A 13637-nucleotide genomic window follows, 5' to 3' on the forward strand; every position below is an offset into this window, starting at 1 on the left:
ATGAAATCGAGTTGATGGCTAGTCAGAACAAAGTCGAAAGATGTCACATTTGTGCTGTTCATAGTCTTTGGTCTGTTTCAATTTTTTAATTAATACATTTAATATAGTTACTACTTCTAATAAGTCATCTGAGGATGAAATCAGGAAGATAATATTGTATGGAGTCTTCTTTATGTCTCTGGGAGAAATGACTTTCATGCTTACTGGGCCCAGGCCTAAAGGTTGTAAATGAGGTGGCAAATTTGCAGAGAAAAAATATAAATTTTTTATATAGTTCCTAGATCTGCTTCTTAAAGCATATTTTGTAATTCTTTTAATTGTTATAAGTTTCATTCAGAGCAGCACTCCTAGTTTGATCATCAATTCATTATTTAATAAGTTCTCTCTATCTGAAAGGACCAAATAGCTTGACCTTAGAACCTGAAGTTCTATCAGAGCAACAAGTTCGCTCAAATAATGACTAAGCAGAAGATCGTGCAAATTATGGTCAAGATGAGTATCTTTTAGGGACAACAAAGTAGTTTCTGTGATATGTATCTACCTTCATTTCTGTTCTTTAAATAAAAAGAGGTTTTGGAGTTTGAAGTGAAATTAGGTTACATAGCGATACTGCTGAGACAGTAGGGAGCCCAAGGATCATAACCAGGTAAAGTCCAGCTATAGCCATTACTACGACATGCAAATCTCCAGCCATGTTCTTGATTTAAATAGTATTCCTGTTCTTGACTATTTATGTAACCCTTATTTGTTCCTGCTCTTATAATAAGTATCTTCAATTCTACAGAAATTTATGCTGAAACATGAACTGAACCCTTATATTCAACATTCATTCTCTCCTTTTTTTCACTTTTCCTTTTTAACGTGTATGTTCTTAACTACCCAAGTTTCTTGATCTGTAAGCTTGTTCAATTCAGATGATCAGAATATTATAATCTGATTATTGTCATTATGTGACAAATGATGCTCCCAAGTATAAGCACCTGACACATAGGTTGGATTAGAAAGAAAAAACGTTCCAAGTCTATCTTCGATTATCACACACCTTAAGGGACATTAAATTCATATATATATATATATATGTGTGTGTGTAATTCTACCAGTTTGATCAAGCAACTTGTCTATGATTGGAAGGAGCTTGATGACAAACTCATTCCTTTGATTAAATCGTAATCTGGCTAACCATCAGTTTTATGAAGAAATCCATTTTCCAAGTTGTCTTGCAAAAACTCCCCAACAACTAAACACAGTTAAAATTTGATTGTCTCATCTAAAAGTTGTGTTAGCATCTAACAGATTAACTAGACAGCCATTTAACACCTTTCAATCCAAGCATAACCAGATTTCAGATTTCTTATGCAGATATATTTAAAACATTTTGAGACTGAGAGCCGACGGCAGATTTTATTATGATAACTCAAAAAAAACATATATGCTACACGAGTTGCAAAAAATACCAGGGCAATCTAAAAGATCTGAATATATGGACTGAGATGTCAAACTATATCTACTGAGATCAAACTTAATTAATATCTTCTTCTTTCTAACTCCCTTGCTTGCTCCACTATTCCTATTCCTTCTCCTCATCAGTTGCACTCAGGCTTTCAAGAGCATTAGCAGCACTTTCTACATGCTTCAGAAGGATACTGTATATCTTCCTCCTTACTCTTTCACATGCTTCATTTTCTTCGTCCTCTGACAACATGCTGTCTTTGCTTCTATCAATTGGGCATAACCTGTCCTTCTTGGCAATGTCATTTAACCAATCATCTACTCTTTTCAACTGATGCAACAAGCTAGCAACCTGGGATTCATATGAAGCATAGTCTGTTTCTTTCTCAACAGCATCTAGGAACGTTTCAATGTATCTGAGAAACCATTTAGTACATTCCATCTGTAGTACATTTGCCATGTTTGAGACCACTATTAGGCTGCTTCGTTTTGTGAAAATATCACTGTTCTTCCTCCGTTTATCAATGCAAGCGCAATTTGGCTTGTGACAGAGGGACATGGGAACTAGAAGTTTCACATCAGTCACAGATACATCTGTAGGTATTGTAGTCTTTATTTCATTAGGAAATCGTGAAAGCTCCGATTCCAACGCTGCTTTTATCCATGAAAAAGCACACTCTTTTCTCTCCAAGGTAACTTTAGCTGCTGCTTTAGCTGAAGCTGAGGTAGCTACATTGCAACCACAAGTCCTAGATTGTTTCAGTTTGATCAAGGATTGGGCAATTGAGATTGCTTCATCTAGGTCGTGCTGAAATTTCAAGAACCTCTCAATAAAATCTTTTGGTTCATCATCCTTTTCAGATTGCAGTTCAGAATATACACTGTAATGGCACATGATTTGACATGTAAATTACGACTGAACATCAACTTATACCCAACATACAATTTTTCAGTTAAACAGGGGGTTAAATTGTACCAGCCGAAATCTTCTGAGGGTTAGGGACCAAGCCACAAAATAAAGAGCCAAATGGATTCTTGCATACTTAGTGAAGCATTATTGTGCATACAGTCTGATAAATTATGATAGCCAAAATTATCATAATGTAAACTAAGTGAATCACAGTTACAGTCAGCAAAATTGGCACAAAATTAGTATTTTATGAACAGAAAGGGTCATAAAAAAAAAGAAATGAGGATCATAAGCACAAGATATTATTTGCAGAAAAACTGGGACACTTGGGGATTAGTTTTCACTAATTTTTGAAGTTTTTTTAGTGATATTTCACATTTCTGAGCTTTATGACTTTTCTTGTGTGTCACTAGATATTCTAGGCTTAAGAGTTTCTTCATATCTATTAAAAATTGGCTCAAATTCAGTTTCAGCAAATTTTTAGCATATATCAGCATTTCTGTGCCGCACGTTTGAACAGGCCCTGCGGGCGTTTGAACGCGGGTTCGAGACAGAGAGCAGTCTGTAATGCAGGCGTTCAAACGGCCCATCCGCGTTCGAACGTGAGCCAACCCGAAAGCAGACTTTTTTGCAAGCGTTCGAACGGCCCCCTCTTGCGTTCGAACGCCCCTTTGGTTCTACTGTATTGATATTGAGCGCATTCGAACGTGCCCCTGAGAGCGTTCGAACGCGACGCGAAAAATTTCCAAATCTGAACCTGACTATAAATACTAAAGAATGTTTTTTAGGGCGTGTGGTTGGAAGAATATTTATAAGGGTTGAGCCACCATTTCGCTTATCAATAAGTGATTATAAGTGATTAGAGTTTAATAACTCTAATCACTTATTAAACTCTTTGTAAGTGAGGGATTTATATAGTAAAGAAGATTGCGCTGCTCGTGGACATAGGCACATTGCCGAACCACATAAATCTTGTTTCTCTCTCTCTCTCTATTGTCTCCATTATTTTTATTGTTGGTGATTGCTTGCATTATAGTGTTTAATCTGTGATTAAAATTTGCTTAGGGCTATTCTATCACCATTAACATCTCTTTGGAGTTTTTCCCAAGCATTGCATTGGTTTCTTTTCTCTATTTCTATTTGAGATATTTGGGGTGAAGGTCTTGCTTCCGCTTCCTCTTCCTTCACCCATTTGGGTATTTTACACAATAATATCTTTCAAACATTTTAAAGAATTATTATGTGAAGAAGCAATTCAGAAAAAGTGACAGAGAATAAAGCATTCGCAGAAAATTATACAATTACCTCAAGCATTGGAACAATTTCTCTGAAGCAGATGCCTCCAGTAATGCATCGAGAGTGGCTTGCAGTGCTGCATCTCTATGCTTCATTGCCTCCTACATTACAAATTGTTGGAGCTTATCACTAAAGGAGTGTAAATTCTTTCCATAACAAACAGTTACAGTTTCAGTACCTTCCCATGCTTCGCTAACCTTGATGGAAGTGATGCCCACACTATGCTATTCTCTGGCCACTTTATATTGCTCGATGAACTAAATGGAATTTCTGTGCAAGAGCTTTCATTGGTCATTGAATCCGAAGCGAAAAGCTTCTGCTTAGAATAACTACCGAGTACCTTGAAGGCTCTCTCAGTTTCTCTTTTGCTAGCCAACAGATCATTAGCAGCATCAGTTTTGCGTACAGAAGTATGACATTTAGCTACTCTATTCGGAGAAACCTATCAATAGGAAAGAAATGACATCAGATATTTCAGTTAACACATTTCATAAGTTAATATTGGAATTTTACATCACAGTTGAATATTTTAAAAGAAAATACAAGTGAGAAGTATACGCTTTAACAAAGTGAAATCAAGCTTCTGGTTCAATTAGTTAGCTAACAATTCGTACATTCCTTTCATTCTTTGCAATAGTATAAAAACAATGGAAGGAGAAGGCTTACGCTGGCATTCCGACTCCAGGAAAGGGTCTTTCCCTCCTTGATCCTTTCAGAAGCATCCCAATATTTCCTCACCGTCGTTGCTCTCATTATACGAGACGAAGAAGATGACGAGGAAGCCCAAGAGAGCCTGGACTCATCGGAATCATCACCACTATCCTCATCGACGCACGTGATGCTAATCTTCCTCAGCTCGGTCAGAACCTCTGAATTCCTTCTTTCCAGCTCCCTTTTCTTCATGCTCCCGTTCACCGGTGAAGTCGGTATCGAGCGCGACCGCGGTGTCTTTGGCTTATTCGCCTCCCTTCCCGGAAGAGGAGGGGGTCGGCGATATAACGCGGAGCTCGATATAATCTCCTTGATATCCGAGCCCAAACAGGGTGATACATGAGGCGCGGGGGCGATAAGATCGGTGGAGTTCCCAATGCAGGGGTGCCGGCCGGGGAGGAGCTGGAATTCGCGGAGAATCGGGACGGGAACGGCAGGCTCGAGCCGGCGGACATGGATGAGCTGGCCAGTCTGGAGGCGGTCAGCGAGGATTAAGTCATCATGGTCCGGGATCAGGGAGACGTAAGAGGAATGCGAGGCGTCAGAGACGCGGAGGTAGAAGCCGCGGCCTGGGAAGAGGTCAGGGCCCTCGAGGGCCGGGGTGATGCCAGTGACTTGGAGGAGGGCCGGACCACGTGACTGGCAGGGGCGGTCGGGGAAGGAGTCGTCATCGGAGGCTGAGGAGGAGGCCTCCGTGCACTGGAGGAGCTTGAGGAGGACGCCGGGGCGCAGGGATGCCATGGAAGGGGATGAAAGGTTGAGGAGGCCTTTGGGGGAGGTACGAGAAGAGAGGTAAAGGGATCGAATTGGTGATGTCTTTGACCTTTTCTTGATGGTTTCTGCGAAGGAGATGGCGGGAAAGTGGTCAGGGTCTCCGGTTCCGGTGGCGGGAAGCGAGGGATGAGAAAAGAATGGTAGTTATAACGGCCTGTATTAACAAGTTTTAGAGAGGAGGGGAAACGAAGAATAGCAAAGAGATCAATGGAATTTTTAAACAAGGGTACAAAGATTCTCTTGCTCTATTCCATTCCTTTTACTTAGCACGAGGGACCAGGGGCGAAAACTGGTTGGATACGGTCCCGGATTGTCCTCAACCCTTCTCAGGAATTATATTATTTTGCTTCGATTATGGATTCAAATAGAGATATTGGATGGATGTCAAAATGCAAAATTATATCCTAACTAAATTAATATAATTACAAACAGGATAAAAATTGGATTTTAACAGGATAGGAACAAGATCTTAACAAGATACAAATACGAAATGAATCTTTTAGTAACATCTATGCATAAAAAATTTGTGAAGCTGCTCGTCGAGACAATAATTAGTATCAATTCTTGAGGAAGGTATAAAATGAGCGAAGAAAGATCGATCTATCCATCTACCACTAGCATTCCAAAATGCTAAGTAATGAGATTGATCTCATCATCTAGATCGTAAAAAAGCTCGAGAAATAGAACTCTAGTATGTAAATTAATTAAGTTTAAGTATAATAATAAGCAGCAGTTCCGATCGTGTACGTATGCTACCGTCCTGCTAATTCCTTTTTCATTTTCTATTATGAACACTTCTCATTGTTTGCACGGAGCAATTGCTTAAAGCAGCTCCACAAATTAACATAGCTAATCAAGCTGGCTAATTAATTATATAGAATATGGATCGTAAATTCACTTGATCAACACATTATATCCAAAGGCCAACTAATCTAACCATACCACTAAGGTTTAACATAAGTTAGTTAATTATAAGAAAATAATTATGAAAAGTGGCTATGAGTTCCCTTTGTTTACCTAGGCTGAAGCCCTTCTTTAAGAAAATAATCACAATGATATATGGGTCGTAGAAGAAAAGGTCACTCTAAGTTCAAGACACCAAATCACAGATTGTTTAATATCTTATATTTGTATCTGTATCCGAAATTATCTGCTTAACTCGTATCCGAGTTTTTTATTTTTTATTTATAAAAATATTATCGAACCTATTTTCACCCCTGACAAGGGTGCTACTTTTGTTAGTTGGAAAGTCATCGGAACATTGCTATAGATACAGCCTACGTAACCCAATCATGTATGGAATGCTGCTGTAAATATTAGTGTATCTCTAGCCAAAGCAATGAATAATCAAGTGTAACTTTACAACTTCAAATTGAGATTCCAAGAAAACAATAGGTTAACATGAAAGGTTGCCTCTTTGAAATCAAGAGTGATTACATCATGGGAAGCTCATGAATTCTATTCCCTCATGCAGCGACTTCGGTGAAACTTGGTAATGGCTCCATGGCCCTTATTCTTTGTACAAATATGAACCATCCAAATTAAACAAAAAAGAAAAACTTGTTCTTGATCTTCTTGATTCATCTGCAATATCCCACTATACCACCACTCTGCAGCTGTTTAGATTTGCCTCCTGTTGGTTGTATACTTGTATACAATCAAAAATAAACTCTAATATTTCTTCTAAGATGATGAGGTATCCTCATCTGAACTAGTCTCTCTGTGCTGTTCAAACCTACGCCGGGCTGGCAGAGAAGCACTTGCAGGGATGTAAAATGATCTACCGGATCCCACCAACGTCCGCTCCTGCAGTTTTCCTACATCCTTGCATACATTATCCAGTATCGATAAGAAATCCCTCACCACCATGAATATTCTCAGGGGGTGAGCCTCGACATTCGCAGCATCCCCATGGAAGTACTCTGTTATTTCTTTTACGTGTTCGAACGCGCTCTTCTCTTCTGCTCTTACTTGCTTGATCTCCCTTTCAGCCTCCTCTAGAAAGATCTTCATTGTCGCAAAGAATTTTGTACCTTGAGTGCATGATTTCTCGCGTTGCAACACCGACTTGATCTTAACGAGCTCGGTTTGTAGCTTCGAGACGTAACCACTCAGCACTTGTGAGTCCATACCAGCTGCCTTTATCACATTCCCCAACTCATTGCTCAATCCTGCAACAACCTTCAAGCCTTGCCTCTTGAATTGTTCTTCCCGTGCATTGTTGGGCGCATTTTGTTCCGTCTGATTGGAACCCGAACCTTCTGAACTGATCTCTTGTACGACGAAATGGAGCAGTGTGGTCTTCCCATCCGTCCCTTTGACATCTGCAAGCTTCAGGAGAGTGTCAAGCTTGAAGGCTTTCGCCTCTCCTCGGTTGGTCCCGACATTCATACGGTTCCCAGTCTTCAGAACTGCATCCAAAAGCTTGAGAAATAGTCTGCTGCTCCTAAGATCTTCACAAGCTGCCTGGAGATCAAATCATTTTGGAATGAAATGTGGACTTATAGATTAATCATAAGTAGCACAAGAAAGGAGAAACTCAAATACAATACCACCTCTAGCGTCTTAAAACATTTCTTTAGATAATTGACTTCTGTCTCAAAATTGGCTCTGTATAGCATAGCATCAACTCTTGTGAAGGCAAAAGGTACATCAAGCACAGCTTTTAGAAATCGCTCCGCGGAACCAAGCTTTGATTTGTCACCAGTGTAGCTCTTGAGTTTTAGTTCTTCTTCTTTGGTGGGAGCCATCTTAGCTAAAGTTTCCAGAAGATCAGCCCCTAAGCATTCAGAGTTTCCTGGCGTAGAGGTAGATGTTAGATCTCAATGCATCCTGAGCATTAGTTACACAAATTTTCATGAGAAATTGTAATACATAGAAGATGCCATTTTGCTGTCTAGTGGTGCATCCCTTTCTTGTGTAAATTAAAAATTGTTTATTTTTAATGGAGCTATGTTAGACTATTCTATACAACTTGAAATAAAATATTTCAAATTTTAAGTTAAATCTCCCTACTACCGGTCAGAAACATGAATCTACAACTAAAAGGCATATTTTTATCACGTTGAAAACAAGTTGTCTTCAATCTAACTATGCATTAAGTAGGTAAACTAAAATGCCTGCTGTAGGTATATAATTAGCCAAGCATGAAACAAACCATTCAACTTTTATCATCTCGTCTTGCGCTGCAGATGCTTCTTTTAATGATTTCCATTCTAAGAACTGGCATTCAAAATTGTTGGTTGGTACTTTTGGTAGCTTAATCATCATCTTTGGCTGAAAAAATGAAATTTTTTTTTTTCCAAACTCCGAACAACTTTTAGTTTGGTTGTCTCCTTTCTATTGTAAGACAGGTAGATGAAGCAATATCTTATTCAAACAAAAACCCAAAGTCAACACCATGTGAAAATACCTTCTTACCAAACTAGTATAAGTAGGAAAATTGAACCAGGAAATCTATCTGGAGGGAAATAGACAATAAGAACACTCACCATCTAATAATGCTTCAGAAACTTCCTCTCTTGTCACATTCAATGCCCTCAGCAGTATCGCTATGTTCTGCGCCTTCTTCGGGTCTAATACTCTTTCCTCCTGCTTGAATTGTGGAAGAAGACCTGTCCTTTTGTTCATCTCCTTATTACTACTGCTTGCAGCATTGCTTACAAATAAGGTCTCAATCATGTCCTCATTCACTCTTCACGTAGAAAAAAGAAAAGAAAAGATTAAAAAATAAAGTTACGATAACAGAGAAGAATAGAATTTGACAAAATTAACACGTAATCTTACTTGAAAGATCCCGATTTCAACTTGTCCCACACCGTTGTCTTATCCGAGCTAGCTCTAACTTTATCCCAATGCAGCGGCTTCAACCTGGGCTTTCGGTCCATCTCCAAATCCTCTTCTTGTACTTTTACCGGCGGCGGCTGCGAGGAAGAATTACCATTTTGGGTTCTTGCAAGGGATGGGAAGTCGACCGTGGTGCTCCCCGATGGAAGCGGCTTCAACAATTTACGCCTCGGTAGCGGCGACGGAGGCGAGGGCATTTCGGTAATTATCTCCATCTGTGTAGGCAATCGGGGCGGCAGTGGCGTTTTTGTAATTCTTACCATCTTCGGAGGCGGGGGTGGAGGAGGAGGAGGAGGAGGAGGAGGAGGAGGAGGGGGTGCGAAAGGAAAGCGCGTTCTTGGATCCTTCTCGGAAATCGTGCTTCCCGGGCTGCCGCTGTATCCCGACTCCACTGACCGTAGTGACTCCACTGACCGCAGCGCCGTGTAGAACGTCTCCTCGTCCGAGGACGCTGCCACGTGGCGTGGCGGCAGAGGCGCGGGGAGAGTCAGCGGCGGCAGGGGTCGGAGATCCGGACTCCGGTGGTGCACGTCCAGGATTCGATAAGGGGAGCTCGTGGATCCGATTTCCCGGCTAGTGAACTTTCGCGAATCCGGTGTTCTCCGAGTCCTACTGCGGTAGAGGAAGAAGAAGGACAGGGACAGCAGCGCCAGCGCGGCGACCGACGCAGATGCGGCGATGGCGACTGTCCTGGCGGGGCCGCCGGAATGGTTGGGTGACGTGGTGACGGCGGCCGCGGCGACGGCGGGAGGAGGTGGTTGGGGAAAGACGAGGGAAGGTGGCGGCGGGGTCCACTGGATGGGGTAGAGAGGTTGGTGCAGTACTCTGCGGGTAGAACAGCCATCTGATCGTTGGCCGACAGTCATCGCCGGCGTCGTCTTCAAGATTCGCGGTAGTATTGAGATTCGTAGGAGAGAGACGAGGGAGAAATGGATTCAAAGGCTCAAAGTGAACGGAGAGAGAGCCGCCATTTGGTTTAGTGGATTCGAGCTTCTCTGTTTGGTTTTCAAGGTGGGATACGATCATACGACGATACCTGGTGGTAGAAGAATCTGACTTTTGGTGTGCTTTTTCTATATAGAGTAGATCTCCTACACAGCAGGTCGCAGAAATTGTCTACCAAACCGAAGGAAAAATATTGTGTGTGTGTGTGTGTGTGTGTTTATTCTATATACCCTCTCTCTCCCACCTAAACAGCTAAACCTTTTTATAAATCTTTGATATTTCAGGGATACCACCAAATCAAACTAACAATTAAGATATAAGGTAGTAAAAACTTTTCATTCTCTGTAGATACTGCAGCAAGTTGCTGCATTAGACCTTGCAGACGATCAGCTATCGCATTCATCTCTATTCCCTCAGCGATCTTTTCATTCTTGGAACTTTTGCCCCTATTATAATTGTTCTTGGTAGCTAGTACTCATCACCAGGGAAAGAGAAATGTAGGCTGTTTAAGCACTACGGAGAGCAGCCAACAAGAGGCATAGACGGTGACGTGGCCGCTGATAAAAATGCTAAAAAAAAATAAAAGACCATGGTTCAAATGTACGACGACAACGTCGATCGATCGAGTCGGTGGAGATGTCTTCTTCTCCTAACTAGGAATAGGAATTTCGTGCCCCTGTTCCTTGATTGACCACTTGTAGGGCCGGGATGACGCCGACCAACTTTCGAGTCTTCCTCTCTTCTGGCCTCTTCCTTTTGTTTCCCACCGGATGTTCTGCAGGTCCAGACTGTACGAATTTTCCTACGTGTCACATTACCTGTTTCCCGGATGAAATATAATTTCGCCGCGTGTGTACTTTGAATTTATGATGACTTGCTACAACCTTGACTTTTAAATATGAAAATCCGCAATTAGTGCACACACTAGGCTCCAAAGACGTGTATAGGCATCGAAAATCACAGTTTTGCTTAGCCACATAGAATTCACACGGATAAAATATGTTGGAAATTGATAAGTAATCGATCAGTCCAGGGTGGACCAAAGCCAATTTAAGGAAGATTCATGACTCTATCCGTCGGACAGACTATGTTGTTGGAACTTTATAATCTTTGTACATGTCTGGTGGGTTCATATACCGACAGTTAATTATTTGTATTTTTTTTTAATCCGAACGGGTGAATGCTAAATGTACTATGGCAGCATGGTCTTACTCAAAGAAAAAATTGAAAGAAAAAAAAGGCATATGATTTAAGTGGAAAATCCAAAGATTAGTTTAGTACTTGAAACACCAATCTCCAAAAAAGAGAGATTCACTTGACTCTCACATAATCTGTCAATATAATTATCTCACAAAGTATTTAAAATAAGTTTAAAAATACTATAATAATTTAAGTAAATAATTTAAAGTTATAATTATCAGAGGGCTCAATAAGTCTCTAGGAATACAAGTCCACACAAATTTAAAACATAATAACCCTCGCATGGTCTAAAGTCCAATTAGGAATAATAGAATAAACAATGGAAAAATAAATCTGTTACTCCTCGATATCCGTGTCCTCCATAATTAACTCTAAAATATTTCCATCAAATTAGCGGTAAACACACGACCCAATAAGTATAATCCAATAGTAATCTATGAATAATGAATTGCGCGGTAAATAAAAATACATGCCCATAATTATCAACATATTAAGATAAAAGTGTACAATGTAGTATTCAATAAATTTTTATTTACTCATAACACACATGCGTGTATAATAACATCATAACTTAATGTATAAAAGTCCACATAGCAACCGAGTTCATATTATCATATTTCACAAAGCAAACATAATAACAAGGGAGACTAGTCATCTAGCGGTATTATCACCCGTACATGCCTAGCGATGCTGCATATGACCGGTTATCTGTGACTATCAGATTAAGTACCTCAATCGTAGACCATCATCATTGCTATAGTAAATCATTGCACGGAGCAGAATCATTACTTGTAGTTGAATCATCGCACAAAGTAGAATCATTGCATACAGTGGGAAAGAGTTCATAGCTTAATAGACGCCATGACCTTACGCTCTCGGGTACCGCTGGAGCTATAACCCTACGTCTCAAACATCTTTCTAATATCATCCTAGGCTAGTCTCCAAATAAGGCAGCGTAATCACCTAAATGCTCCACCAACTAACGACCTTAGGTGTAGAATGCTAATATAATAATAATATACAATACACTCACCTTTAACCCCGAGTTGAGTGGGTGAGAGGGGCACTGTCTAGTTGAGACTAGACTAGTAATGATATGTGCATGTAGTGTTCTAGGCTCATGGCTTCTATTACTTATATATAACACGATCATCAAGATAATATGTATCATAACTAAGCATAGAGTCTATCATTCATATGCGATAAATAATAAATAATGCATGTAAAGTAATCAGTTATGACGTATCGTAATTAACATCACAATAATAATATTATTCGTAGACTAATATAGCACCTAACTCGTTTGAAAATATCTCTAGAATCGGTCCCACTCCCCTAAACAGTCGGGTCCTCCTAAATATCGAAATCCCCCTCGCATAGTAATTGGTCTAATAATTTATAAAATAAAATAAAATATAAGAATGATGAATTTATAGAACTAACTACCTTATTGCATAAATTAAGTTTAATTTTCTAGGTCCAGATAGGTGACTTGGTCTTACATTTATTCTTCCCTATTAATATATTATTTTGTATTAATTAAAAAAATAGTCATTTATGGTTAAATTAGAATTATCCTTATTTGCAAATGTCAAAGGCATCAATAATAGATAATTAAAATAACTAATAAATTCAACTAGCTAATTTAATTATGTATTATCCTAAATTATGTTAATAAAATAATTGAGAAAAATCTAGAAAAGCCCAACCTTGCACTGCACAAGATAGGGAAGTGGGCTCACTAAGTTAAGAGAAAAAGAGGGTTGGTTATGGGTGTGGGCTGTGGTCCAGCCCGTAGTCCACAAAAGGTTGGGTGGACTAGGCTCGGAGGCCCAGTCCATAAATGGTTACACGTGTGGGCTGCAGCCCACATTGTAGCTTTCCAAAAGCGAGGTGGACTGGGCTCAACGATGGGCTAGGTGGGGCTCCACGGATAGCTACGAGCATGGGCTGCGACCCACCCCGTAGCCCAACCGAAGGCTGGGTGGGGGTTTGATCTAACCCCCACCCAACTTTGTCTTCCTATAGAGAAGAAGATAGAGGAGGGATGGAGATGCAAACGCCGTCGGTGATTGCCGTCGCTAGAAGCCAAGGTGTTGCACCTCCCCAAAGTTGATGAGGTCGACTTGTCGAGTTTGGGGGTAAGATGCATCCAGACTATTAGCTGAAGTGGCTGATGGTAAGGAGCATGGGACTCCATGGCTGACGGTAAGGAGCATGGGACTCCATGGCCGACGGCCATGGAAGCTCCCATCAAGGTGCGATAAGGGGCTCGTAGCCCTCCACCCAAGTACCCACCTCTTCCACGCGAAGAGGTGAGTCGATCGAGGTTGAAGAGCAAGGCTACCATCGCCGATGGTGGCCGCCCGTGACTAAGGAAATCGACGGTGGGAGGCGACATGGCATCACTTCCCACGCACCCCGTGGGTACCTAAATTTGGTACCCATAGCAAGGGGCAGATGCAAGGAAACTTCTTGGACCGGTGAGTGGTCGACGCCAACAAAT

At 40.7% G+C, this 13637-nt stretch overlaps 2 protein-coding genes across 2 annotated transcripts; both read right to left on the reverse strand.

The window, feature by feature from the left end:
* Positions 1-1373: 1373 nt before the first annotated feature.
* On the reverse strand, positions 1374-5379 carry LOC140787060 (uncharacterized). Its single transcript, XM_073135810.1, has 4 exons — positions 4322-5379; positions 3834-4097; positions 3665-3756; positions 1374-2330 (listed from the first exon to the last, which is right to left on the reverse strand). Exons 1-4 carry the CDS (start codon positions 5105-5107, stop codon positions 1568-1570), a joined length of 1905 nt encoding a protein of 634 aa, XP_072991911.1. The 5' UTR covers positions 5108-5379; the 3' UTR covers positions 1374-1567.
* A 1119-nt stretch (positions 5380-6498) lies between these two features.
* Positions 6499-10200, reverse strand: LOC140787672 (formin-like protein 8). Its single transcript, XM_073136730.1, has 4 exons — positions 8927-10200; positions 8632-8834; positions 7696-7937; positions 6499-7606 (listed from the first exon to the last, which is right to left on the reverse strand). Exons 1-4 carry the CDS (start codon positions 9850-9852, stop codon positions 6824-6826), a joined length of 2154 nt encoding a protein of 717 aa, XP_072992831.1. The 5' UTR covers positions 9853-10200; the 3' UTR covers positions 6499-6823.
* Positions 10201-13637: the final 3437 nt, after the last annotated feature.

Source organism: Typha latifolia, chromosome 4 (genome assembly GCF_019914945.1).
Source record: "Typha latifolia isolate L0001 chromosome 4, TyphaL0001v2, whole genome shotgun sequence".
Lineage (NCBI taxonomy): Eukaryota > Viridiplantae > Streptophyta > Magnoliopsida > Poales > Typhaceae > Typha > Typha latifolia.